This window comes from Macaca nemestrina, chromosome X (genome assembly GCF_043159975.1).
Source record: "Macaca nemestrina isolate mMacNem1 chromosome X, mMacNem.hap1, whole genome shotgun sequence".
NCBI lineage: Eukaryota > Metazoa > Chordata > Mammalia > Primates > Cercopithecidae > Macaca > Macaca nemestrina.
Window position 1 is genome coordinate 112,268,444 of NC_092145.1, and position 27,621 is coordinate 112,296,064.

The 27,621-nt window shown below is 44.2% G+C and overlaps 1 protein-coding gene and 2 pseudogenes across 5 annotated transcripts; 1 reads left to right on the top strand and 2 right to left on the bottom strand.

Moving 5' to 3' along the window:
• On the bottom strand, nt 1-1,735 carry LOC105493881 (ornithine aminotransferase, mitochondrial-like; annotated as a pseudogene).
• Nucleotides 1,736-2,168: 433 nt separating this feature from the next.
• LOC105493879 (protein SSX3-like) lies at nt 2,169-9,868 on the top strand. Of its 5 annotated transcripts, none has more exons than XM_011761827.2 (7): nt 2,169-2,256; nt 2,407-2,513; nt 2,673-2,788; nt 3,327-3,421; nt 5,261-5,310; nt 7,285-7,420; nt 9,768-9,868. In XM_011761827.2, exons 1-7 carry the CDS (start codon nt 2,169-2,171, stop codon nt 9,866-9,868), a joined length of 693 nt encoding a protein of 230 aa, XP_011760129.2. The 5 variants fall into 5 exon arrangements, with proteins under 5 accessions (XP_011760129.2, XP_011760130.2, XP_024652371.2 ...); XM_011761828.2 differs by lacking the exon at nt 2,407-2,513 and adding an exon at nt 8,924-9,028 and having other exon boundaries at nt 2,169-2,237; XM_024796603.2 differs by lacking the exon at nt 2,407-2,513 and adding an exon at nt 8,924-9,069 and having other exon boundaries at nt 2,169-2,237; nt 9,768-9,859.
• A 16,144-nt stretch (nt 9,869-26,012) lies between these two features.
• LOC105493955 (protein S100-A11 pseudogene) lies at nt 26,013-26,330 on the bottom strand (annotated as a pseudogene).
• Between the last annotated feature and the right edge of the window lie 1,291 nt (nt 26,331-27,621).

Sequence of the window (27,621 nt, forward strand, 5' to 3'; positions counted from 1 at the left end):
TTAGAATGACAAGATAGTCTTGTTAATGATTTCTCTGGACTCTCGAATGTCATCCTCCTTGACTACTAGCAGAGGCGAAACCTCATGATGTCATCATGGATTGGCTTGGCCAGAAGTCCACAATCTCGAAGTCGTAGACATACCTTCCAAGCATCACAACCTTTGTTGTCTTGAATAACAATTGCATTTAAAATTCTTTTCCTCCTGGGCACAGTAGCTCATGCCTGTAATCCCAACATTTTGGTAGGCTGAGGCAGGTGCATTACCTGAGGTCAGGAGTTCAAGACCAGCTTGGCCAACATGGCGAAACCCCGTCTCTACTAAAAATACAAAAATTAACTGGGCATAGGGGCACATGCCTGTAATCCCAGCTACTCAGGAGGCTGAGGCAGGAGAATCGCTTGAACCCAGGAGGCAGAGGCTGCAGTGAGCCAAGATCGCACCATTGCACTCCAGCCTGGGTAACCAGAGTGAACCTCTGACTCAAAAAAATAACTAAATGAATAAATAAAGCAATCATTTTCCTCTTACGGCAGTTACAGCATCAGAAGGTAGCTTCATGGGTTCATTTCTCAAGATAATATCCATTTTTTTCTGCATTTTCAGCACGGTTTTCTTCTTCTAAAACCTCAAGGGCTGCAATGGCCACTCAGCAGCCTAGTGTATTGCCACCATATGTGTAACCATGTTCCCCTGGTTTAATGGTCAGTATTATGCCATTGTCCCACAGCACCGCAGTCACAGAGTATCAACCCCTAGAAAGGGCCTTTCCAAGGAGGACTATATCAGGTCTGACATTTTCATGATCAATAGCCAGCCATCTACCATTTTTGGCCAGTCCTATCTGTATTTCATCAGCAATGAACAGTACCAAGCTGGGAACATGAGATGGGACGAGGGTAAGTAAAAATACCACAAAGCTTATTATTCTTATAGAGTTTCAACTGGTCTTTCTTTCTTCTTTCTTTCTTTCCTTCTTTCTTTCCTTTTTTCTTTCTCTCTCTCCCCTTCTTTCTTTCTTTCTTTCTTTCTTTCTTTCTTTCTTTCTTTCTTTCTTTCTTTCTTTCTTTCTCTCTCTCTCTCTCTCTCTCTCTCTTTCTTTCTTTCTTTCTTTCTTTCTTTCTTTCTTTCTTTCTTTCTTTCTTTCTTTCTTTCTTTCTTCCATTTATTTATTTATTTGACAATCTTGCTCTGTCGCCCAAGCTGGAGTGCAGTAGTATGATGTCAGCTCTATGCAACCTCTGCTTCCCAGGTTCAAATCATTGAGTGAGCCCAGGAGGTCAAGACCAGCCTGGGAAATATAGCAAAAGGCAAGGTGGTGCATGCCTGTAGTCCCAAAGCCAAGGCGGGAGTATTGCTTGAGCCCAGGAGGTCAAGACCAACTTGTCAACATAGCAAAACCATCTCTACTAAAAAACAAAAATAAAAACATTAGTGGGGGCGGAGTGGTGCATGCCCATACTCCTGAGATCAAGGTGGGAGGATTGGCCAATGTGCTGGGATTACAGGCATGAACCACCACTCCTGGCGGATTGTTACATCTTGAAATGCCCCACATTCTAAGTGTTGGTGGGCTCTTTTAGTCTCAGAAATTCTAGCTCTCTTCATTCTAATAATTTACAAATCACTCAGTAATAGCCTCTAAATCCATTCATAGTAGTCATGCTCAATTCTCTTCAACAGAACAGAACCCCCCATCCGTCTGCCTGATCAGATCCATCACCAGAGAGACCATGTTATCTCTGGGACTCACTTCCCTTCCTTTATTTATTGAGTGGCAGGGTCAGAACGCCCCCACTCAATACAATTGCACAGTCACATCCCTGCCTCCACAACAAGGGTCTGCACAGCTTTCAGGGTAAGCCTAGCTCTAGGGAAACTACTAACAAGAGTAGCCAACCTCCTCCTAAAGGCTCAAGGCTACTTCGCCCATAGGAAACCTGTTATCCCCAATCAATACTTCTCCCAGAGACCCCTGGTTCCCTGTTTTCATCTGACTTCTCCCTTTACTCACGGACAGATAAGCCCCGGATGGAGAAATGCAGCACCTGATTCCAGGTGACTGAGTGTGACCAGCCTTTACAGATTTCTCCCTACACAGGACCAAAGGTCCTGCAGCTGGAAAGACTCAGGCAGTTTCTCTTGCAGGTCGGACTGGTCCCGGTGGCATGAACAGAGATGAAGACTGTGCAAAGAGAGCTAGGGATGATGCTCAAACACCAGAGAAGATACAAAAGGTGACCTGGAGGGGGCAGAGTAGTGACCCAGGGGACAGTGTGGGTTGACTAGGTTTCTGAGGAGGGGTGAACAGAGATACTGGAGACAAGGAGCAGGGTCTCAGGGAGATCTGGAGCCTTTGGAGCCCCCTACCCTCACTCTGTCATCACCTAGCATCCTGGAGACAAGTCTGTGACCTTGCACTTCATTTGGTGACTCTCAGTCCATTCTGGAAGGTGGGAAGAGAGCCAGCCAGCAGTATTAAAGCCCTACTGTGTGGCAGGAAAGAAGCTAGGGTGGGTCCCCGATGTTGTCTCAGTTAGCCATGGCATCAACCAGGACGGATTATCATCTCCACTTCCCAGATCCAGCACACAGGAAGCGGCTCCAGCTGAATGGCAGACATGCCTAGCTGAGTCACTGCCAGAATTCCTTTTTTTTTTTTTTTTTTCTAGGCCTTTGATGATATTGCCAAATACTTCCCTAAGAAAGAGTGGGAAAAGATGAAAACCTCAGAGAAAATCATCTATGTGTATATGAAGAGAAAGTATGAGGCCATGACTAAACTAGGTAACAGAAAGTTCTAGGTACGACAAGTCTGGGGACACATGAGCATCCCTTTTTCTGCTTTGGCTACTTCTTAGGCTGCAGAAAGTACCCCACATTTTCCTTTGTTCAGGGAAAAGTCACAAGGCAGCTTCTGGGTGTTCTGCTCTTCTGTATCCTGTCAGGGCTGAGGGCAGGGGCTGGCCACAGTGGAGCTCGTACCTAGATCCTGCATGTTTCTCTCCCATAGACGTCTGTTCTGATGAGCCCAACCGTCTCTGTGGCATCCCGGCACCCCCCACTGCTCCCCACCCCCACCGTCCTTCGTCCTTCTCTCGGTTTGTCTCTCTCTCTTTTTTTTTTTTTTTTTTTTGAGTCAGAGTCTCAGTCTGTCACCTAGCCTAGAGTGCAGTAGTGCAATCATAGCTCACTGCAGCCTTGAATTCCTGGCCTCAAGTAATCCTCCCACCTCAGCCTCCCAAAGTGCTGGTACTATAGACGTGAGCCACCATTCCAGGCCTAAGCTTCTCTCTTAAGCAGTAAACACTTTGCTTCTTTCTACATTTCAAGGTCACCCTCCCACCTTTCATGCGTAATAAACGGGCCACAGACTTCCAGGGGAATGATTCTGATAATGACTGTAACCGTGGGAATCAGGGTGAGTAGATGGGAAGGGGCTGGAAAGGCTCTCCTCAAGCCCAGCAGCTTTTCAGCTCAGCTACCTGGGAAAGATCCTCAGGCGTTTGTTCCCTTATACACATCAGGGCTGAGTGAAAAAAAAAAAATGCATACAGAAAGTTAACTACAGAGGCTATTCATATAAAATTTTAAAACATGCAAAATAAGAATATATATTTTTTGGAAAATAAGTAAATGGTAAATGTATAGAAACATGAATGTGAATAAAAAGTCATCAAGTTAAGGTGACTGGCTGTAAGTGGAGGAGGGAGGGCAGCGATTGGTGAGTGCTGCACAGATAGCTACAGCCGTGACTTCTTGATAGTGTGTTTTGTTTGTTTTTGTTTTCGAGATGGAGTTTAGCTCTTGTCGCCCAGGTTGGAGTGCAATAAGGCAATCTCAGCTCACTCCAACTTTCACCTGCTGGGTTCAAGTGATTCTCCTGCCTCAGCCTCCCAAGTAGCTGGAGTTATAGGTATGCGCCCCCACACCCAGCTGATTTTTAAATTTTTGATAGAGATGGGGTTTCACCATGTTGGCCAGGCTGGTCTCAAACTTCCTGACCTCAGGTGATCCACCTGCCTCAGCCTCTTAAAGTGCTGGGATTACAAGTGTGAGCTACCACACCCGGCCTGTTTGTAGTATTTCTAATATTCTGAATAAATAAATCAGACCTAACATAGCTGTGTAGTAATGTTGAGACCCGACTGAACTCAATATTATTCCCTATACTTTTCTGTGTGTTTGAAATATTTCTTTTTTAAAGGATGTATTGTTCTTCTAAGCACTGTTAATGAATCAAAGGATAGTTAAGAAAGTGTTACAAGTGAAAAAAAAAAAAAAGAAAGAAACTATTAAAACTATAGATCCGCCAAAAACTTCCAGAGTTTGTCTCATTAACAGCATGTCGGTATTTGATAAGTATCTTAGGAGTGAGGGTGATGACCCATTAGGTAATAAAGATCGCTGTTTTTCTGTATGTTGTCAAAACCAAATAGTCTTCTCATTCCCAACCAACCCCGATTCTCCGTGATGAGCTTGGAAGAGAGTTTGAAAGAGTGATCCCTCATCCAACACACAGAGAGCTTTCCCACTTCTCAGAGAGCAGAGATAACATAGGGTGAAAAAAAGACAGGTTACTGGGTAGAGAGCTTTGTACATTTCAGGAATATAAAGAGGACGTATGTGTTTACTGGCCCTTCTGCTCTGGCAACACAATTATAAGACAAGGTCAGAATATCCAAACCGTCTCCAATAGACCTATTACTCCCCAACTAAACAGGCCAGGTTCTACAATCTCCCACCATCACTATAAGAGATCTGAAAATCCAGTGCTTGAGTATCTGCCAAGTTTTTGACATTAAAGGAGTGTCTTTATACTGAAAATATTTCAGAGCCACTGGAATAAATCATCCATGGTTCATCACACATTTAACAGCTTAATTCACATACCATAAGATTCACCCATTTCAAGTGTACAATGATTTTCAGTTATTGTACATCTTGAGTGGATAGAGTTCAGATTCCCAACCAATCAACTTGATTATTTGTGCAAAAGTAGAAGATATGTAATGATATAAGTTGAGACTGTGATGGGGTTTAACCCCCATTTGATAAACCATGAGATAGAAAAGTCTGAATTGATGCCACAGACAAATGCACCAACCATGACTAAACATAATTCAGAAGCAAATCTCAACTCCTTAACAGTGAGTGGACTCATAACCCTCCGCTGCAGAATGCCCTCATGCCACAGAAGTCTCTCTAGAGTTTGGAAATCTTTACCAACAAAGAAAAATTCTGATGTATTCTCTTTCAGTTGAACGTCCTCAGATGACTTCCGGCAGGCTCCAGGGAATCTTCCCGAAGGTGAGTATCTCTCAAATCTAAAGGACCAGAGAACCTTTGTCCCTTCATGGATGTGAACACTGGTAAGAGTGGGAGAATATAAAAAATGCCCTCATTGCCTCCTTCTCCCCATGTCTATCACAGCAACTGATGTAGCATCGACAGCTTGATAATACTAAGAGTTGTGATCCTTAATACTTACTTTTGTTTTCATAGTGATGCCAGATACTATTTTAAGCAGTTCACATGGATTAATTTATTTAATCCTTAAAAAGATCTCTATGACACTGTTTCTATTATTATCTCCAAATAATAATGAGTCACACACTTCGGTTTTCATCCATACAAAAGCCATGTGACTTGGCGCAAATCTTCTAAGTTCTCTGAGCTCCAGATTCCTGGTGCATGCAATAGAAGCAAAGAATCATAGTTCATGTTATAGATCCTAGTTATCAGCAACATAATAATAAAATGAGGCTATCGGGGTACAGAGATGTTAAAGAATTTCCTGGGGCACAGTGGCAGTGGTAGTTTAATACAGAACTCCAAGCCATTTAAAGCTCATTCATGTTTGCATTTGTTTATGAAGTTCAGATGTTGCTCACTAGGGCTTTACCCCATAGGGCCTGCTGGTGCTTCCATTGAGACACCCACTCTCGCAACAGGAAGGACCAGCTGGCCTTTGCTCTGTAACTGGGGCCACTCACATGGCCTAAGAGTCCCTTTGACTGTTGATCCCTCCCTACTGTGAGCTCCTTGAGGGCTTGTCTGCACCTGGGGCATCTGGGAAGCCCTAGTCCCAGTCCAGGGGATCCCTCGGAGGCCCCTGAATGATTGATCCCACAAGTGCAGATTCAAGTCTGGTTTAGAGGGTAAAGGGATCTGGGAGTTGGGTTGCCAGTGTGGAGACCAAATTCAAAGAAGGATCCAGAAAGCTATTAATTGTTATTATTATTACATTTAAACAGTGTTTACAAGCTCAGAGAGTACTTTCCCTTAGCCTATTTTACATGTATTGTTCACTATTTCATAAGTGAGGGAGCTGAATAAAAAGTAGCTTAAGGACTGGACGCGGTGGCTCACGATTGTAATCCCAGCACTTTAGGAGGCCGAGGCAGACAGATCACGAGGTCAAGTGATCGAGACCATCCTGACCAACATGGTGAAACCTCGTCTCTACTAAAAATACAAAACTTAGCAGGCTGTGGTAGCACCTGCCTCTAGTCCCAGATACTCTGGAGGCTGTGGCAGGCTTAAACATGGGAGCCGGATGTTGCAGGGAGCCGAGATCATGCCACTGCACTCAAGCCTGGTGACAGAGCGAGACTCTGTCTCAAAAAAAAAAAAAAAAAAAAAAAGGTAGCGTAAGACTGTTGGTCAGTGACACATCCCAATGCAAGCAGAATTGGTATGGGTACCACCTCACTGAATTCCACATTCAATGTTGGTGCCTCGGTAGGGTGGTATGCCATATCTGGTACTGCTTTCTTTGCTGCCTAGATTAATTTCAGGAAATCATTTCTTTCCCTCTCACTTCCCTTTATTCATCTCCCCACACCATCTTTCTCAGCAGTGTTTTGTTGCCTCTCTATGTTTTTACATTTACTCTCCCAGCAGCTTTCTAAAAGCTTATATGGGATCCCTTGTATTTTATTGAAGCTGTTCCCTGTGTAGACCTTGTGAATTCTTAGAATGCTATTTTTCTCCAAATCTTCTGTATACCAAACTCTCAATTACATGGAGATTTTTGCTGTTTGCAAAATGCCAGTCTTAAAAGAGTGTGAAGATAAGCATTCTAGCCCTGGAAACCCCATTCACTTAGGCTATTCATTTCCCTTCTAATCTCCCAGGTTTTTCCTAATTTAGGCAAGTGTGACTCTCCCAGCATTGTTGAGAACATTGATTAAGGTAATGCATGTGAAGACACTTTGTAAGCTCTAAAGCACTATAGAAATGTCACTGATACTGTTTATCTGTGACCGTCACATTATAAAGATCATGCCCAAGAAGCCAGCAGAGGAAGGAAATGATTGGAAGGGAGTGCCAGAAGCATCTGGCCCACAAAACCATGGGAAACAGCTGTGCCCCCCGGGAAAACCAAATACCTCTGAGAAGATTAACAAGAGATCTGGTAAGAGGAAACAGTTCGGGAACAACCCCTCTGGCTTCCCTGGCTATGTTCAGGTGTGGGGACTGGGTGTGTGGCATGGATCCCAGACAAGCCTGGGTCCAGGCTGGGCTGAGGAGCTCACCCAGCTCCAGATGAGACGTTAGACATGACTTCCAGAGACACAGACTGGAGTTGTCATCCATATAAAAAAACCGCGTGACTTGGGGCAAGTCTTCCAAATTTTCTCAATTCCAGACTCCTAGTCCATAAGATGGAAATAAAGAGTCAGAGTTCATAAATGGTTTGGAGGAGTTAAATTAAATCTAGAAGGCCTGATGACATGAAAGGTGCTCAAGCAATTCTATCTGTGATAACCTGGGATCATATCTTACTCAGCTCAATGCCTGATATGCAGTACATGTGTACTTCAGAGATATTGCAGGTTCAGTTTCAGATCACTGCGATAAAGAGAGTCACACACACATATTTTTTTATTTCGTAGTGCATAAAATCACGTTTTCACTATACTGTAGTCTACTAAGTGTGCCGTAGCATTATGTCTAAAAATGTACATACCTTAATTTTAAAACAATTCATTGTTAAAAATGCTAACAATCTTCTGAGCCTTCAGTGAGCCACACTCTTTTTGCTGGTGGAGGGAGGGTCTTGCCTCGGTGTTGATGGCTGCTGGCTGATCAAGGTGGTGGTTGCTGAAGGGTGGAGTGGCTGTGGCAGTTTCTTAAAAGAAGACGACAATGAAATTTGCCACATCAATTAGCTCTCCCTTTCATGAAAGATTTCTCTGTAGTATGTGATGCTATTGGACAGCATTTTACCCACAGTAGAACTTCTTCAAAGTTGGAGTCAATCCTCTCTAGCTATGAAAGTCCTAGATGGCATCTCATCCAATAGAAGGCTAGTTTATCTGTATTGAAAATCTGCTGCTTAGTGTAGCCACCTCCATCAGTGATCTTAGCTAGATCTTCTGGATATCTTGCTTCAGCTTCCGCATCAGGGTTTGCTGCTTCACCTTGCACTTTTATGTTATGGAGACGGCTTCTTTCCTTAAACCTCATGAACCAACCTCTGCTAGCTTCACACCTTTCTTCTGCAGCTTCTTCACCTCTCTCAGCTTTCACGGACTTGAAGAGCATTCTGGTCTTGCTCTGGATTAGACTTTGGCTTAAGGGAATGTTGTGGCTGGTTTCATCTTGTGTCCAGACCACACACACTTTCTCTATGTGAGCAGTAAGGCAGTTTTGCTTTCCTCTTCTTGTGTTCACTGGAGTATTAGTATTATTATTTTCTTCAAGAACTTTTCCTTTGCATTCACAGCTTGGCTGTTTGGTGCAAGAGGCGGAGCTTTCAGCCTGTCTTGGCTTTCCGCATGCCTTCCTCACTCAGCTTAGCCATTTCTAGCTTCTGATTTAAAGTGAGAGACATGCGACTCTTCCTTTCATTTGAACACTTAGTGGCCATTGTAGGGTTGTTCACTGTCCTAATTTCAGTATTGCTGTGTCTCAGGAAATAGGGAGGCCCAAGAAAAGGAAGAGAGGCAGGGAAGAGCTCATCCGTGGAGCAGTCAGAACACACATAACATTCATCTATTAAGTTTGTCATCGTCTATGGGTGCAGTTCTTGTTACCCCCAAAACGATTTCACACAACAGGGTGATTATAGTCAATAATAACTTAATTGTACATTAAAAAAAAAACTAAAAGAGTGTAATTGGATTGTTTGTAACACAAGGATAAATGGTTGAGGGCATGGAGACCCTATTTGCCATGATGTGATTATTATGCATGGCATGCCTGTGTCAAAGCATCTCACGTACCCCATAAGAATATACACCTACTGTGGAACCACAAAATAAAAAACAAAAATTACTTTAAAACACTAAAGAACAACAAAACAAGTGCAGTCATAATATCAAAGCTCACTGATAACAGATCACCATAACAGATATAATAATAATGGAAAAGTGTAAAATTGATGAGAATTTCCAAAAAAAAATTGCAGCATATGCGAAGCACTATGAAAATGCGGTGCCATAAAACAAGGTATGACTGCATGCCCTTAAATACGTGCTGAATGAAAGGAAGAATGGGTGAATGTTCCCGTAAGTGAAGATGTTGGGAATCTAAACCTGACAACGGAAGGAGGCAGAAACTAAAATTTTCATTGGCATTTGGCCTTTATTGGTGTGGGTCTAAGCTGTCAGCCTCTGTAAGCCAGCGAATGTGAAAAACTGGATGAAGAAGGCCCATGGGCACTTGGGACTGGGGAGGCATCTCCTTTTTTGGAGAAAACAGAGCCTAACACTCTCCAGCCTACCCAACCCTCATCTTCCAACTCTTCTCCATCATAGGACCCAAAAGGGGGAAACATGCCTGGACCCACAGACTGCGTGAGAGAAAGCAGCTGGTGATTTATGAAGAGATCAGCGACCCTGAGGAAGATGACGAGTAACTCTGTAAGTGAACCTTCGGCTCATCCCCCACATCCCTGCAGATGTGCTATTCTGTTATGGTACTGGTATCCCATCTTGTCACTTGTTCACCAAATCATTCCCTTCTCATAATTTTCTAGGGTACGGCATTGAGGCTGAATGAAGAGATTTCTCATGCTCTTTCTTTTTCTTTTGTTTTGAGAGGGAGTCTTGCTCTGTTGCCTAGGCTGGAGTGTAGTGGCATGATCTGGGCTCACTGCAACCTCCAGCTCCCGGGTTCAAATGATTCTCCTGCCTCAGTCTCCTGAGTAACTGGGATTACAGGTGTGCACCGCCACGCCAGGCTAATTTTTAGATTTTTAGTAGAGACGGGGTTTCACCATGTTAGTCAGGCTGTTCTTGAACTACTGAGCTTGCGAGCCACCCACCTCTGCCTCCCAAAGTGCTGGGTTTACAGGCATGAGTCACCATGCCCGGGTGATTTCCCATGCTCTTTCTACTCCCTGCACTGTATATCCAGAGATGCTCCCTACCCAGGATGCTGTGGGCTCCCAAACTCCAGGTCAGCCCTGATATGTGGGCCACACCTTCCTCTAGCCTAGGAATTGATAATCCAAGCGAGGAAGTCACTGTGGCATGAGCAGATGGTTCACTTTGAGGAACCGTGGAAGGCTTGTGCTGGTCCTGAGGTAGGGCAGAATCAGAGTGTGCAGGGTCTGCAGGTCAGGAGGAGTTGAGATTGAGTTATTGGGCAGTGGGAACTCACTGTCACTTACTTTCTTTCTCTCTTCTTGCCTCAGTGTCGGTGATATGACGCATGCCCACAATGAGAAGCAGAACGTGGTGACCTTTCACGAACATGGGCATGGCTGTGGACCCCTCGTCATCAGGTGTATAGCAAGTGAAAGCAAGTGTTTACAACAGTGAAAAGTTGAGCATCATTTTTCTTAGTGTGCCAAGAGTTCAATGTTAGCATTTCCATTGTTTTTTCTTGCAGTGTGCCATTCTGTTAGATATTAGCATTTTCATTGACAAGTAAGACATACTTAATGCGTATTTTGGTTTGTATGTCCATGCACCTCCCTTAGGAAACAAGTATAGTCAGGTATTCTCTGCATAGAACAGCACTACCCTCCTCCCTACCTAGATGTGACTAATGAGGGCAGGTCTGAGTGTTTAATTTCCGATTTTCCTCTGCACTTATACACACACACACACATACACACACACAACACACACACACACAAACACACACCAAGTACTATAAGCATCTCCCATCTTTGTTTCCTGTTCAGCATGTACTCCCCTCATCCGATTCCCCATATCAGTCACTGACAGTTAATAAACATTTACAAACATTCCCCAGTTGTTTGCTGCTCTCATTATTGTGCACACAGCTCTGTGTACGTGTTTGAATATTTCTTTAGGAGAGATTCTTAGAAGTGGAATTGCTGTGTCAAAGGAGTCATTTAATCAACAAAAAACTAATGAGTGCATCCTCGTGCTGAGCGCTGTTCTAGGTGCTGGAGAGACATCAGGGAAGAAGGCAGACAGATGTTCCTGATCACCATTCTAGAGGAGGATGTTTCCAGTTGTTGGTTTTGTCCATTGGTTTTGTTTGTTTGTTTGTTTTTTCCAGAGACGGGGTCCTTGCTCTGTCCAGGCTGGAGTGCAGTGGCATGATCATAGCTCAATGCAGCCTTGAACTCCTGGGCTCAAGCAATACTCCCATCTTAGCCCTGTAAAGTACTAGGATTCAGGCGTGAGCCGCCGTGCCTGGCCTCCAGTTTTTATTTTGATGGAGACTATACACTTCAGTCCTGGAGCAGGATTCTGCAGCAGGTGGTTGGGCATCTTGGCCTTCACTCTCTGAACAATTTTCGGGTTCAAGGTCTGGGACGGTCCTTTTGGGAGTATGTGGGAGGAGACACAGATGAAATCGTCATCTGGGGAACGTGGAGGAATGAGGAAGATGCGTGCACTGTAGACCCTGTGATGGAAGGGAATAGAAGAGTCCACTTAGTCTCCATGCAGGGGAGCAACGGTGGGAAAGTCCCCTGGACAGAAGCATGAGACTGCACATCAAGGGTCTCACCAACCAAGGGCCTGGGGGCTGGGGTGGGGACGATGATTGGGGAATGGGACAGTTCTTTCTCACAGGTACCACTGCACGGTGCAGAGGGGAAACAGTTGTGGGGAAGGGAAGGGCAGAGGGGAGTCTATTTTAGAACACATCATTGTTGGACTTGAAACACCAGCTCCAGGTGGAGGCAGGATTGGAGCTGTTTTGGCAGTCCATAGTCCATCACCTTGGCCTCCTAGTTCTCCCCAGCCTTGGAAGGAGGACACTATCGTCATTAAGCCTATATGATAGATGAGAGACGGAGTCCCAGACAGATGGTAGGCATCTTGTCACAGGTCCTACAGCTGGCAGGTGCAGGAGGGGCTGAGTTTGGAGCTCACTGACTCTAGAAACATTAAGGAGGACAAGTGTGTGTGATGGAGGGAGGGAGAATTGAACAAGCCCCGGGTTCTGTCCCCAATCGCAAGGTAGAGGCTGTGGGTTCATTTACCCAAGACTAGGAGCACTCAGAGAGGGAGAGTGCAGGGAGAGAGAGGCAATCATGGTCATAGTGGGGACAGTGGGAGACAGAGATATGCAGGGTGGGCAGAAGAGGGGGAGGCAAAGAAGCAGGAGAGACCCAAGGCCAAGTGTGGGCTGTCACAGCCACCAGAGGGAGAGGGTGCCAGGAAGGAGGTTGTGGGGCTCCAGGAGCAGCAGAGGTTCCCCAGATCTGTGAGCATGCCCTGCCTGGGACTGCAGGAAGAGGTGGCTGCCACTCAGGTCAGTGTGGACGTACCTCTACCTGTGTCTCAGAGGAAACAAATTCTATTTTATACCAATATAGTTCTGTATTACACAAATGAAACATTCGGCTACTAGATATCGAGAGCCTTATCCTCCATGCAAATAGAGGAGAGGATACCCTAAAAGAGACGCTGAAGGATTTGATTTTTCTTTCTCCCTGGGAAGATGGAATCCATAAGTTGGGTCCCCCAGCCCACAATACAGGTGCAAGGAAGGGTGGCTGGAAGATTGTGAGTCGTGACAGGGAACATTTTTACTTAGGTTCCTTGGTTATATAAAGCTCCTGACTATCTGTCTATCATGTACAGATAAAGAGTGAACACGGTCCCCTCTCCACAAATGTGTTTCTCTCCATTATTACTGTGAAGGGCTGAACTTACACCAAGTTCTGATACATCACTTTTTGGGTTTTTGTGAGACAGGATCACACTCTGTCACCCCGGTTGGAGTGCAGTGATACAATTACAGTTCACTGCAACCTCAATTTCCCAGGCTCAAGGGATTTTTCCACTTCAGCTTCCGAACTAGCTGGGACTACAGGCACACGCCACCACACCCAGCTAGTTTTTGTATTTTTTCTAGAGACGGGACCCACTATGTTGCCCAGGCTGGTCTAGATCTCCTGGTCTCAGGCAATCCTCCTGCCTCAGCCTCCCAAGGGCTGGGATGACAAGTATGAGCCACCTCGCCAGGCCTTCACTTTCTTTAATGAACAATTATCAGAGTTTCATCTTAGAGGAAAAAGTGGGTACTACCTGACAATCTGAGTGTGGTGTTGGAGGGGAATCTGGCTGATTCAGATGTTTCCAATGAAATGTTAAATTAACCTACCTGATGATTATCCTAAGGCCCTTTCCTGCTCCGTGTTTTTTAAATTCTGGGTTTGGAGTTTTTCAGATGCTTTGTTACAAGGAGCATCTCTTGGCCAGGAACCGTGACTCAGGCTGTAATCCCAGCATTTTGGGCAGTTGAGGCAAGCAGATCACTTGAGGTCAGGAGTTCGAGACCAGCCTGGCCTACATGGCGAAACCCCCATCTCTACTAAAAATACCAAAATTAGCCGGCTGTGGTGGCGGGTCCCTGTGAATCCCAGTTACTGTAGGGGCTGAGGCAGGAGACAGAGGGTGCAATGACCCGAGATCACACCACTGCACTCCAGCCTGGGCGACAGAGTAAGTCTATCTCAAAAAACAAACAGCATCTCTTGCCTACAGTGATTTGAGCTGTGGTCTTGTCTCCTTGGGTTTCTCTATCAGTCTGATCCCATCTACTCTATCTCCCAGGAATGCCTCAATATTTCTGGTGGACCACTGACACGTTTTCTTATTTTCCTCTACTGTTAAGAATTGACCCTTGAAAACATTTTCTTCCCAGTTCAATGGAATGTTGAGTCGGGCACAGGATCTATCTGCCATCTTGCTCCAATCATCTGGTTTTAGATATTTTATGTATATTTGTCACTATATAAGTGTAATTTTTCTCAATTTGGTTTTCTAAATGGTTGTTATTGGTATGTAGAAAACCTATCTGTTATTGTATATAATACTTTGTTACCTGTCTGGGTGCAGCTTCCCCTGCATTTCGGCACGAGGCTCAAGCTGTTTATTCTCCAAAAGAAAACTGACAGTCTGGGTGTGATGGCTCATACGTGTAATCCCAGCATTTTGGGAGACTGAGGTGGGTGGATCACCTGAGGTCAGGAGTTCGAGACCAGCCTGGCCAAGATGGCGACACCCCATCTCTACTAAAAATCCAAAAAAAAAAAAAAAAAAAAAAAGTAGTCAGGCATTGGTGGTGCGCACCTGTATTCCCAGCTACTAGGGCAGCAGAGGCGGCAGGATCACTTGAACTCGGGAGGCAGAGATTGCAGTGAGCCGAGATCTTGTCACTACACTCCAGCATGGGCAACAGAGACTCTATCTCTAAACAAAAAAGAAAAAGAAAAAAAAGAAAATTCACTTCACAGGCAATAGATAGCTATAAAAGGATAATTTATGGACGATTTCATAGGGGAGATTGATGGAAAGAAAGGAAGTACACATTTTACCGACCTGGGCAGTTCACTGCAAAAATCACCAGAACTGCCCTTTTCTCCAAAAATATTATCCATGAGCTATTCTACTACTGGTTCTTCTAGTCCTTCCCTCTATTCCAAATCCTCAAATAGTCCTTTTCCTTATTGGGGTAATTATCCTCTGCCCAGATCTGGGTCCTCCGCAATACTTAGCACTGTCTTCGAGTGTGTGAATTCCCATTACTTTGGCTCAGGTTCCCAAAGAAACAGGCTTTGGGCCATACAGGACACCTCTAGACAGACTACACTGAGAAACCATGCTTGGAACGGTGCATGGGGAGAGGAGAGGGAATTTACGTACCTGGCTCTCACTCCTGGTTCTTTTTCTTATTGGTCAAAATTTACCCCACCAGCACAAACTCCTCCACACTTCTAGACTGCATCACCTGCCCCTTTGGCAGCTGTCTGGGAAGCCAGATCCCACACTTTGAAGTGTAGTGTTTCATACAATCCAAAACTGGTAGTAGAGGCGAGGTGTGGTGGCTCACACCTCTAATCCTAGCACTTTGAGAGGCCAAGGCAGGCAGATCATGAGGTCAGGAGTTCGAGACTAGCCTGGTGAGCATGGTGAAACCCCATCTCTACTAAAAATACAAATTTCTCTTGGCATGGTTGCCGTGCTTGTAATCCCAGCTACTTGGTGGGCGGAGGTAGGAGTATCGCTTGAACCAGGGAGGTGGAGGTTGAAATGAGCTGAGATCACACCACTACACTCCAGCCTGGGCAACAGAGGGAGACTCCCTCTCAAAAACAAACAAACAAACAAAAAAGCCAAACAAACAAAAAATAAAAAGTGGTACAGAAACCAGAAAGTCCAGGTATGTAGCTAACTGGCCTGGTTGTACAACAGCAACCAAGGGTGAAAACTAAATACTCCCAGGCATGTCCTAAGTTCACCGAGTAACTGGAGTACCCATCTGTGTTAGTTAATTGCCTTTATCCAAAGGAAAAATAAAACTCATATCTCTATGACAAGCAGGTGCTTACAGCTTGGAGCAAGTCACCTAGGCTAAACTCCCCGGGTGACAGGGAGACAGGGACATCATCTTCCTCGAGGTTCACATTTCAAAGAGATGGCTCCAAGGCCCTGAAGACATTCCTAGGGACCGGGCGTGGTGGCTCACGCCTGTAATCCCAACACTTTGGGAGGCTGAGGCTGGAGGATCACTTGAGGCCTGGAGTTCAAGTTCAAGACATTCCTGGGTTCTACGGTGGACAGAGGCTTACAGATCAAAGGAAGAATTTACAAATACAATTTTTCTCAAGGAAATGCTGTAAGGAAAGTGAAATGGGGAAAGGTCTCTTCTTGACCTTTTGGCAACAGGAAAAACTCAATTTTATATTTAGTTACCCTTACAATTTCCCCCTATTGTTATTCTTTTATAGTAACACTGCAGTTTTCTAATTATCTCCACTGCTGTTTCTATCTTTCTCTGGGTAGTTTACCGTCCCGTAAATATCCAACAAGTCCTTAGTAAGACACAAAGCAAAGCGATTATCAACATTATAATAGAATGCTTTTCTTTTTTTTTTTTTCCGGGACAGAGTTTCGCTCTTTTTGCCCAGCCTAAAGTGCAGTGGCACAATGTCGGCTCACTGCAATCTCTGTCTCCTGAGTTCAAGTGATTCTTCTGCCTCAACCTCTCGGGTAGCTGGGATTACAGGTGCTCACCACCACGCCCGGCTAATTTTTGTATTTTCAGTAGAGATGGGGTTTCACCATGTTGTCCAGGCTGGTCTAGAACTCGTGACCTCAAGTGACCCACCTGCCTTGGCATCCCAAAGAGATGGGATTATAGGCGTGAGCCACTGCACCCGGGTGTAATTAGTAATAGCATAATAAATTTAGTCTGTACAATGGTTTTGAACCAAGATCCCAAGACTAAGGACCACCAGCTAAACAAATCAAAAACCTATGGGGGAATTGAATGAGACCTCTTGTAGTTTTTGACTAGCATTTTAGAATTAGGTTAAATTAAAACAGAGTGCCAACTCTATAAAAGGGACCACTAGGTGAATTATAGGATTTGGGGGTCAGGGTCTGTCAAGTGAAAAATTAGACATTCAGGGGATTAGAGTCTCATTATGTTGTGAAGACTTATTCTGGTGTCTTGGGAAAAGCTGTCTACAGTGTGGAAACATCAACTTCTCATCCTGATTTGTCGTTTGAATGTCTCTGGTTATGGCATTGGACAGTTTGGAGAACTCTTTGCGTGGTCCATACATCAGGCCTGAGACTTGTTCCTTAAAATTTATGCACTTTTATCTTATAGGACTTATAAATCAAAAATAAAATCCTAACCCCTGTCCCACTGCAACAATCTGAATGGACTTCTTCCTCAGCCAGGGCTCTTTTAAAATTTAACCTGACAGATGGTTTGAGGCCATGACAGGAAGTGAGGGTCAGACATGCCTCATTATACCTCTCTGGCATCAACATCAACACAGACTTGAAGTCTGATAAGAAACATGTTATGGCTGGGTGTGGTTGCTCATGACTATAATCTGAGCATTTTGGGAGGCCGAGGCAGTTGATTACCTGAAGTCAGGAGTACGAGACCAGCCTGACCAATGTGGTGACACTCCGTCTCTACTAAAAATACAAAAGTTAGCTGGGTGCGGTGGCAGGCGCCTGTAATCCCAGCTACTCAGGAGGCTGAGACAGGAGAATCACTTGAACCCGGGAGGCAGAGGTTGCAGCAACCTGAGATCGCGCCACTGCACTCTGGCCTGGGCAGCAGAGCAAGGCTCCATCTGAAGAAAAAAGAAAAAAAAAAAGAAACGTGTTACAACCTAATCTCTCTGTAGCCTAATACCTGAAGGCTTCCTCTGCAAGTAAGAACTTGGGTTTTCACAATCCTTTATCTTAACCCTGACATTCCTTTCTGTTGATCCTAGGGTTTTGTTTTGTTTTGTTTTTGTTTTGAGACAGAGTTTCCCTGTGTCGCCTAGGCTGGAGTGCAATGGGCAGGATCTCGGTTTCACTGCAACCTCCGTCTCCCGGGATCAATCAATTCTTGTGCCTCCAGTAGCTGGGACCACAGGCGCGGGACACCAGGCCCAGTTAATTTTATGTCCTTTTTTTAGAGGAGTTGTGCCATGTTGCTCAGCCTGGTCTTGTACTTCTGGCCTGGTGACCCATCTGCCTCGGCCTCCCAAAGTGCTGGGATTCCAGGCGTGAGCCAACGTGCCTGGCCTACTAATTAGGTTTCTTCTTCCTAAGGAGAACTGAGCTTTGAACGGGTTAAGTTTTTAAGTCCATGTAACTTTCTGTATTGCTTTTGAAGTCTGTTGACTATCATTCTGGTTAAATGAGTGACTTATTTCCACGGTGACCCATGATCCTGTTTTGAACAAATGTTTTGAGCCTTTTAATGTCTTTGACAAACTTTCCCCAAATCCAATTCTTTTCAAATTTATCTATTGCTGTTGAACGAACTAATCAAATTCTAATTTAAGTCTTTTTAACATGAAATTGACTTTGAGATTTACCAGTGAGGCCCCTGGAGAGCCTCAGTGAATGTGTCTCTCATTAGGCTTATTTGATATGTTAGATTATATGAAAAGCAATGTCAAATAATACAATAACACTAATTGCTGTTTACATTCATATAGATATGTTATTGATGTTAATGTTCTGAAGATCCTATAAAATTTACAGAGGTCTGATGGTCCTGGTGTGATGCTATCAGTCATGATTCTGGTTGTTATCTTAAAATGCTCTATATAATAGAAATAACTGAATTTTTTCACAATTTGGACCTTTCATCAGATCTTAATCATTACTATTCTAAGCTATATCATCTACAGTGCTGATTCTTCTCTAAAAGCATCCAGAATCAGATTCATAAAAAACATTTTAACAAGTACTTTGGAATATAGATTTGTAATAACATTCAGATCCATGAACTAAATAAATTATTTTTCAAAACTCTAATGAAAACTGATGGTTTCATGCAACTGATGATCAAGATCAAGCAGAACTAAAATTAATTACATGAGGCTAAATAACTGATAATGTTTTTATGACCTTTATTTAAAACTTTATTTATTCTTGGGCTGGACACAGTGGCTTACACCTGTAATCCCAGTGCTCTCGGAGGCTGAGACAGGAGGATCCCTGGGGTGCAGGAGTTCAAGACCAACCTGGGCACCATAGGAGACCTGGTTTCTAAAAGAAATTAAGAAAAAAAAAACTTTGATTTTTACTTAAATGTTTGGTTTTCCATATTTAATAAAATGTTCTGGTGGGGTGTGGTGGCTCACTTTGGAAGCCAAGGCAGGAGGATTGCTTGAGCCCAGGAGTTCAAGACCAGTCTGGGGAACATGGCAAAACCCTGTCTCTACCAAAAAAGAAATACAGAAAAGTTAGCTGGGCATGGTGGCATGCACCTGTGGTCCCAGCTATTTGGGAGGCCGAGGTGGGAGGATCACTTGAGCCAGGAGGCAGAAGTTGCAGGGAGCTGTGTTTGCACAACTGCCATCAGCCCGTGCAACAAGGCACAACCCTTTCTCAAAAAGATGAAAAAAAAAGAAAATTATCTCTGTTAAACTATCTATAGTATATAACAATTTGGTAAAGTATACTTTTGTAAACTAAGATGGAAAGGTTTGCTTTTTCTTTCTGCTCAATTCCTCCAGAATTCGAAAACTGTTTGGAAATATTCTTATGACAATATGGTTATTTACATAGGTCCAGTAATAACCTGCTCTTGGTGCCTAATTCAACTCCAACATGGCAAAAATCTCCAGCCCTACAGAGAGTCCCTGATTGCTGTTTTCCAGAAATAGGCTGGAAAGGATGGTTACAATAGCATTCACTCCAAGACGGAGTTCCCAAGCTTCATGAATAGAGAACTGGATGCCTTCACAAAGAACCAGAGGGCCCCAGTGTCCTTGACCACATGATGAAGCAACTGGACCTCACTAGTGATGGGCAGCTAGATTTCCAAGAATTTCTGCATCTGATAGATGGCATGACTGTGGCTTACCATGACTCTTTTCTCAAGGCTGCCCATTGCAAGAAGTAGATCTGAGGATCCCTTGGGCCTGGTTTCCAAAGCCACCGCATTTCCTCCAGCGTTGCCATCACCAGCTCCTCACAGCCCACACATACCCTGGGCCCAGCACATCCACCACCTCATGCAGGCCCTGCCTGCAGGTAGTAATAAGACCATTCCCTCCTGCCTGCAGCTCCCCACTCCCTCTGACCCCTGTGCCTCCTCCCACTCCCCTCCCCTGCCCTCCCCTCTCCTCCCCTCCTTTCCTTTCTTCTATTCTCTCAAGCACACCTACCACCTCATGCGGGTAGTAATAAAATCATCCTTCCTTTCTTCCTTCCTTCCTTCCTTTCTTTCTTTCTTTCTTTCTTTCTTTCTTTCTTTCTTTCTTTCTTTCTTTCTTTCTTTCTTTCTTTCTTTCTTTCTTTCTTTCTCTCTCTCTCTTTCTTTTTCTTCTTTTCTTTTTCCAGAGATGGGAGTCTAGTTATGTTGCCCAGGCTGACTTTGAACTCCTGGTCTCAAGTGGTCTCCCAAAGTTCTGGGATTATAGGTGTGAGCCACTGCACCAGGCCCATTTTTTTTTTTTCAACAAGAAAAAAAAATCTGCTGTCTCTTTATAGATGGATACAATTAAAAACATTGGTTATAGGGCCAGGCATGGTGGCTCACACCTGTAATCCCAGCACTTTTGGAGGGTGAGGCGTGTGGGTCATCTGAGGTCAGGAGTTTGAGACCAGCCTGGCCAACATGGTGAAACCACATCTCTACTAAAAATATTAAAAAATGTAGCATGGTGTGGTGGCGCACATCTATAATCCTGGCTACTCAGGAGGCTGATGCAGGAAAATTGCTTGAACCCAGGAGGTGGAGGCTGCAGTGAGCTGACATCTCACCAGTACATACCAGCCTGGGTGACAGAGTAAGACCCTGTCTCAAAAAGAAAAAAAAAAAACATTATATTACCAAGGCTTTCATCAAAATGCATGGAATGCCTGACTCAAGTGTTTTTAGCTTTACAGTGGGTGAATAAAAATGGTCACTTTCTGGCAGGCCAAGGAACCTTGAGAATGTAGGTGAAATCTAAAGTCGGCCTTGGTTTCACTTTCTATCCTCAAGAGGTTTTAAAATCTGAGATACCTAAGTGATCAATATATAGAGAAAAATTATGTTGTTAAAGAAAAGCTCTAACAGACCAGTTATTAGATTGTAGCTCTCTGCATTTTTCTAGTTCTTGTTTTATTGTTTGCTTGTTTTGTGTGTGTGTGTGTGTGTGTGTGTGTGTGTGTGTGTGTGTGTGTGTGTGTGTGTGTTTGACAGAGTCTGGCTCTGTCAGCAGGCAGGAGTGCAGTGGCAGGATCTCAGCTCGCTGCAACCTCTGTCTCCCGGGTTCAAGCGATTTTCCTGCCTCAGCCTCCCGAGTAGCTGGGACAACAGGTGCATTCCACCATGCTCAGCTAATTTTTGTATTTTTAGTAGAGACGGTATTTCACCACTTTGGCCAAGATGATCTCGATCTCTTGACCTTGTGATCCACTCACCTCAGCCTCCCAAAGTGGTGGGGTTACAGGTGTGAGCCACTCTGCCCGACTGAGTTGTTGTTATCTACATATAGACTAGACTAGATCCATTTTTTTCAATAAAATTATTAAAAACAGAAACTGCGCTGTTCCTGAAGTCTGTTGATGAAAAAAGTCAAACTCTGGAAAACATTTGAAGAGATTTACTCTGAGCCAAATAGGAGTGACCATGACCCATGATGTGGCCTCAGGAGGTCCTGAGTTGCCCAAGGAGGTCGGGGTGCAGCTTGGTTTTATACATTTTATGGAGACTTAATCAAATACTTTTAAGTAATACTTTGGTTTGGTCTAGAAAGGCAGGACAACTCAAAGCAGGAGCTACCAGTGTATAGGTAGATTTAAACATTTTTCTGGTTGACAATTGGTTGGGTTTATCTAAAAGCCTAGGATGGGCCGGGCACGGTGGCTCACGCCTGTAATGTCAGCACTTTGGGAGGCTGAGGCCGGTGAATCACCTGAAGTCAGGAGTTTGAGACCAGCCTGGCCAACATGGTGACACCCCATCTCTATTAAAGATACAAAAAAATTAGCCAGGTGTGGTGGTGGGCGCCTATAATCCCAGCTACTCAGGAGGCTGAGACAGGAGAATTCCTTGAATCCGGGCGGTAGAGGTTACAGTGAGCCAAGAACGCACCATTGCACTCCAGCCTGGGCAACAGATCTAGACTCTGCCTCAAAACAAAAACAAAACAAACAAACAAACAAAATTGTCTAGCATCAACAGAAAGGAATGCCTGGGTTAAGACAGAGGATTGTGGTGACCTAAGTTCTTATTTGCAGAGGAAGCCTTCAGGGACTAGGTTTCAGAGAGAATAGGTTGTAACATGTTTCTTATGAGATTTAAGTCTGTGTTGATGTTGATGCCAGAGAAGTATAATGAGGCATGTCTGACCCACAAGTGCTGTCATGGCCTAAAACAGTCTCTCAGGTTAATTTTAAAAGAGCTCTGGCTGAGGAGGAAGTCCATTCAGATGGTTAAGGGGGAGTGGGGGTGCTTAGGATGTTATTTTTAGTTTACAAATACAGTAAGATAAAACTGCATTTTATTTTATTTTATTTTATTTTTTTTGAGACAGAGTCTTGCTCTGTTGCCAAGGCTGGAGTGCAGTGGCAAGATCTTGGCTCACTGCAACCTCCGCTTCCCAGGTTCACACGATTCTTCTGCTTCAACCTCCCGAGTAGCTGGGACCACAGGCATGTGACGCCATCCCCAGTTAATTTGTTGTGTTTTTAGTAGAGGCGGGGTTTCATTGTGTTACCCAGGACAGTCTGGACCTCTTGACCTCGTGATCCGCCCACCCTGGCATCCAAAAGTGCTGGGATTACAGGCATGAACCACTGCGCCCAGCCAAAGTGCATAAATTTTAAGGAACAACTCTCGTGCCTGAGGTATGAACCACACAAAAAGTTCACCAGACTGTCCAATGCCATAACCAGAGACATTCCAACGACAAATCAGGATGAGAAGTTGATGTTTCCACACTGTGGACAGCTTTTCCCAAGACGTCGGAATAATTCTTCATATCATAATGAGACTCTTACCCCCTTAATGTCTACATTTTTCACTTGAGAGAACCTGAACCCCAAATACTTTGATTCATCTAGTGGTCTCTTTTACAGAGTTGGCACTCTGCTTTAATTCAACCCAGTCCTAAAAGGCTACTCAAAGACTACAAGAGGTCTCATTCAATTCCCCCATAGTGTTTTGATTTGTCTTGGGATCTTGGTTCAAAACCATTGTACAAACTAAATTTATTATCCTACTGCTAATTATACCTGGGTGCAATAGCTCACGCCTGTAATCCCAGCATTTTGGGATGGCAAGGCGGGCAGATCACTTGAGGTCAGGAGTTAGAAACCAACCTGGCCGACATGGTGAAATCCTGTCTCCACTGAAAATACAAAAATGAGCCGGACGTGATGGTAAGCACCTGTAATCTCTGCTACTTAAGAGGCTGAGGCAGGAGATTCTCTTGAACCAAGGAGGTGGAGGTTGCAGTGAGCCGGGATCACGCCACTGCACTTCATCCTGGGTGACAGAGCAAGAATCCATCGCAATAAAATAAAATAAAATAAAATAAAATAAAACAATTGCTAATTATTTTGGTATTATGATCTTTGAGCTCCGTTCTTGTTGCCTGTCTAATATTTGTTAAGCCAGTTCTCCCAACAGGATACTGATAGCCCAGGGTGTCAAGATGATTGCTAATACAGATGAAACTAACAAGATGGAACTTGATACTGAACTCCAGACAAACATGCCTGATTTTTTTTTTCCTTCTGGCCTCTTTGTGGCTCATATGTGGCCCATGTCCCTGATATTGACTCCCTTACCTTTCCCTTGACATGGGACAAAGATAACCGGCCCAGGTCTATCCTGGCATGGAGTGACAATGAAGCCTCACTTTAAGATGGCTGATCAGTGAGGTTTTCAAAGAAAGATGTTGATCAAAAGAGGGAATGTGAAAGCTGATTGTGAGAATGAACCAACTTCTCCAGGGCCAATGAGCCTCATTTCAAAACAATATGTAACATTTTTCTTTCTAATAAAACTTCCAACTTCTCTTTGTTTGTTGCACATACTGAAGACCACCCTAGTCCGTGTGTATGCCCTGAATTGCAATTTTGTGATTCCCGAATACAGCATTTGATTTAGGGATTTGTCTCTATAATTTATTTTGACTTTGACACAATCAACCAGTATGATGTGTTTAAAGGTCGCCCCGCCCTCAGACAAGGTGAGTATTATACTGAATTTAAAAACTCATTCTAGGACGGGCATGGTGGCTCACACCTGTAATCCTAACACTTTGGGAAGCCAAGGTGGGTGGGTCACCTGGGGTGAGGAGTTCAAGACCAGCCTGGCTAACATGGTGAAACCCCATCTCTATAAAAAATACAAAATTAGCTGGGCAAGGTGGCCCATGCTTGTAATCCCAGCCACTCGGGAGGCTGAGGCAGGAGAATCACTCGAACTCAGGAGACAGAGATTGCAGTGAGCCGACATCACACCATCGCACTGCAGCCTGGGCAACAAGAGTGCAACTCCGTCACCCCCCAAAAAATTATTCTATTATAATCTTGATAATTGCTTTGCTTTGCATCTTACTATGGACTTGTTGGATATCTAGGTGGCTGTAAACTACCCAGAGAAAGATAGAAACGCAGTGGAGACAATTAGAAAATTGCAGTGTTACTATAAAAGAATAACAATAGGAGGAAATTGTAAGGGTAACTAAACATAAAATTGAGTTTTTCCTGTTGCCAAAAGGCCAAGAAGAGACCTTTCCCCATTTCACTTTCCTTACAGCATTTCCTTGAGAAAAATTGTATTTGTAAATTCTTCCTTTGATATGTAAGCCTCTGTCTACCCTAGAACCCAGGAATGTCTTGAACTTGAACTCCAGGCCTCAAGTGATCCTCCAGTCTCAGCCTCCCAAAGTGTTGGGATAACAGGTGTGAGCCACCATGCCCGGTCCCTAGAAATGTCTTTCTTCAGGGCCTTGGAGCCATCTCTTTGAAATGTGAACCTCAAGGAAGATGATGTCCCTGTCTCCCTGTCACCAGGGGAGTTCAGCCTAGGTGCCTTGCTCCAAGCTGTAAGCACCTGCTTGTCATAGAGATGTGAGTTTTATTTTTCCTTTGGATAAAGGCAATTAACTAACACAGATGGGTACTCCAGTTACTCGGTGAACTTAGGACTTGCCTGGGAGTAGTTTTCACCCTTGGCTGCTGCTGTACAACCAGGCCAGTTAGCTACATACCTGGACTTTCTGGTTTCTGCTACCACTTTTTTGATTGTTTGTTTGTTTTGTATGTTTGTGAGGTGGAGTCTTGCTCTGTCGCCCAGGCTGAAGTGCTGGTATGGTCTCAGCTGACTATAACTTCTGCCTCCCAGGGTCAAGTGATTCTCCTGCCTCAGCCTCCCGAGTAGTTAGGATTACAGGTGCGTGCCACCATGCTGGGCTAATTTTTGTATTTTTAGTAGAGACGGAGTTTCACCATGCTCGCCAAGCTCGTCTCGAATGGCTGACCTCATGATCGCCTGCCTTGGCCTCCCAAAGTGATGGGATTACAGGAGTGAGCCACCGCACCCGGCCTCTGCTACCACTTTTGGATTGTATGAAACACTACACTTCAAAGTGTGGGATCTGGCTTCCCAGACAGCTGTCAAAGGGTCAGATGATGCAATCTAGAAGTGTGGGGGAGTTTGTGCCTGTAGAGTAAATTTTGACCAATAAGAAAAAGAACCAGGAGTGAGATCCAGAGAGCAGAGGTGTTTTTTTGTTTGTTTGTTTTTGGTTTTTGTGCTTAAAAAATAAAGTGGGCCAGCTTCAATGCCTCACACCTGTATTCCCAGAATTTGGGAGGCCACTTGAGCCCAGGAGTTCAGGACCAGCCTGACCAACATAATGAGACCCCCATCTCAAAAAAAAATCAAAAAACAACAAACAAACAAACAAAAACAAAGGAAAAGAGAAGAGAAAAGAAGAGAAGAGAAGTATGGTTTTATTACTACCTGCAGGCAGGGCCTGCCTGAGGTGGTAGGTGTGCTGGGCCCAGGGGATGTGTGGGCTGTGAGGAGATGGTGATGGCGAGGCTGGAAGGAAATGGGGTGGCTTGGAAACCAGGCCCAGGGGATCCTCAGACCCACTTCTTGGAATGGGCAGCCTTGAGAAAAGAGTCATGGTAAGCCACAGTCATGCCATCCATCAGATGCAGAAATTCTTGGAAATCTAGTTGCCCATCACTAGTGAGGTCCAGTTTCTTCATCATGTGGTCAAGGACACTGGGGTCCTTCTGGTTCTTTGTGAAGGCATCCAGTTCTCTATTCATGAAGCTTGGGAACTCCATCTTGGGGTGAATGCTGTTGTAACTATCCTTTCAAGCCTGTTTCTGGAAAATAGCAATCAGGGACTTGATGCACTGCTCTGTCTCTGTAGGGCTGGAGATTTTCGCCATGTTGGAGTTGACTGAGGCATCAAGAGCAGGTTTTTACTGGACCTGTGTAAATAACCATATTGCCATAAGAATGTTTACAAATAGTTTTCGAATTCTGGAGGAATCGAGTAGAAAGAAAAACTGAACACTTCCATCTTAGTTTACAAAAGTATACTTAACCAAATTGTTATAAACTATAGATAGTTTAACAGAGAAAATTTTCTCTTTTTTTTTTCATCTTTTTGAGAAAGGGTTGTGCTCTGTTGCACAGGTTGGAGTGCAGTGGTGCAAACACGGCTCCCTGCAATTGCTGCCTCCTGGCTCAACTGATCATCCCACCTCGGCCTCCCAAGTAGCTGGGACCACAGGCATGCACTACCATGCCCAGCTAAATTTTGTATTTTTTTGTAGAGACAGGGTTTTGCCATATTGCCCAGAGTGGTCTTGAACTTCTAGACTCAAGCGATCCTCCCATTTGGCCTTCCAAAGTGAGCCACCACATTCCACTAGAAAATGTTCTTATATGTGGAAAACAAAACATTTAAGTAAAAAACAAAGTTTTTATTTTCTTAATTTTTTTTTAGAAACGGGTCAACTATGTTTGCCAGGTTGGTCTTGAACTCCTGCACTCAAGGGATCCTCCTGTCTTAGCCTCCCAAAGTGCTGGGATTACAGATGTGAGCCACTGCTCCCAGCCCAAGAACAAATAAAGTTTTAAATAAAGGTCAAAAATACATTAGCTTTATCAGTTATTTAGCCTCATGTAATTAATTTTTGTTCTGCTTGATCTTGTTGATCAGTTGCATGAACCCATCAGTTTCTGTTTGAGTTTTGAAAAAAAATTATTTAGTTCATTGATTTGAAATTTATTAGAAATCTATATTCAACAGTAATTGTTAGAATCTTTTTTATGACTCTGATTCTATACGCCTTTAGAGAAGAATCAGCACTGTAGGTGAAAAAACAGAATGATGATGATTGGTTCAAGCCAGGGATCCCAGCACTTTGGGAGGCCGAGGCAGGCGGATGACTTGAGGCCAGGAATTCAAGATCAGCCTGAGCAACATGGTAAAACCTCTTCTCTATTAAAAGGACAAAACATTAGCTGTGCGCGGTGGCCTGCCCTGTGGTTCCAGGTATTCTGAGGAATGAGAATTGCTTGAACCCAGAAGACAGAAGTTGCAGTGAGCCGAGATCACGCCGTTGCACTCCAGCCTGGGCGAAAGAGAGACTCCGTCTCAAAAGAAAAACAAAACAAAACAAAACCCCAGGCTCGACAGAAAGGAATGCCTGGGTTAAGATAAAGGATTGT

Coding starts and splice junctions, on each gene's coding strand:
- LOC105493879 (XM_011761827.2), top strand. CDS start 2,169: ATGAACAGAGATGAAGACTGTGCAAAGAGAGCTAGGGATGATGCTCAA. Junction 2,257..2,406: donor GGTGACCTGGAGGGGGCAGA/GTAGTGACCCAG, acceptor CCTGGAGACAAG/TCTGTGACCTTGCACTTCAT. Junction 2,789..3,326: donor GAGGCCATGACTAAACTAGG/TAACAGAAAGTT, acceptor CTTCTTTCTACA/TTTCAAGGTCACCCTCCCAC.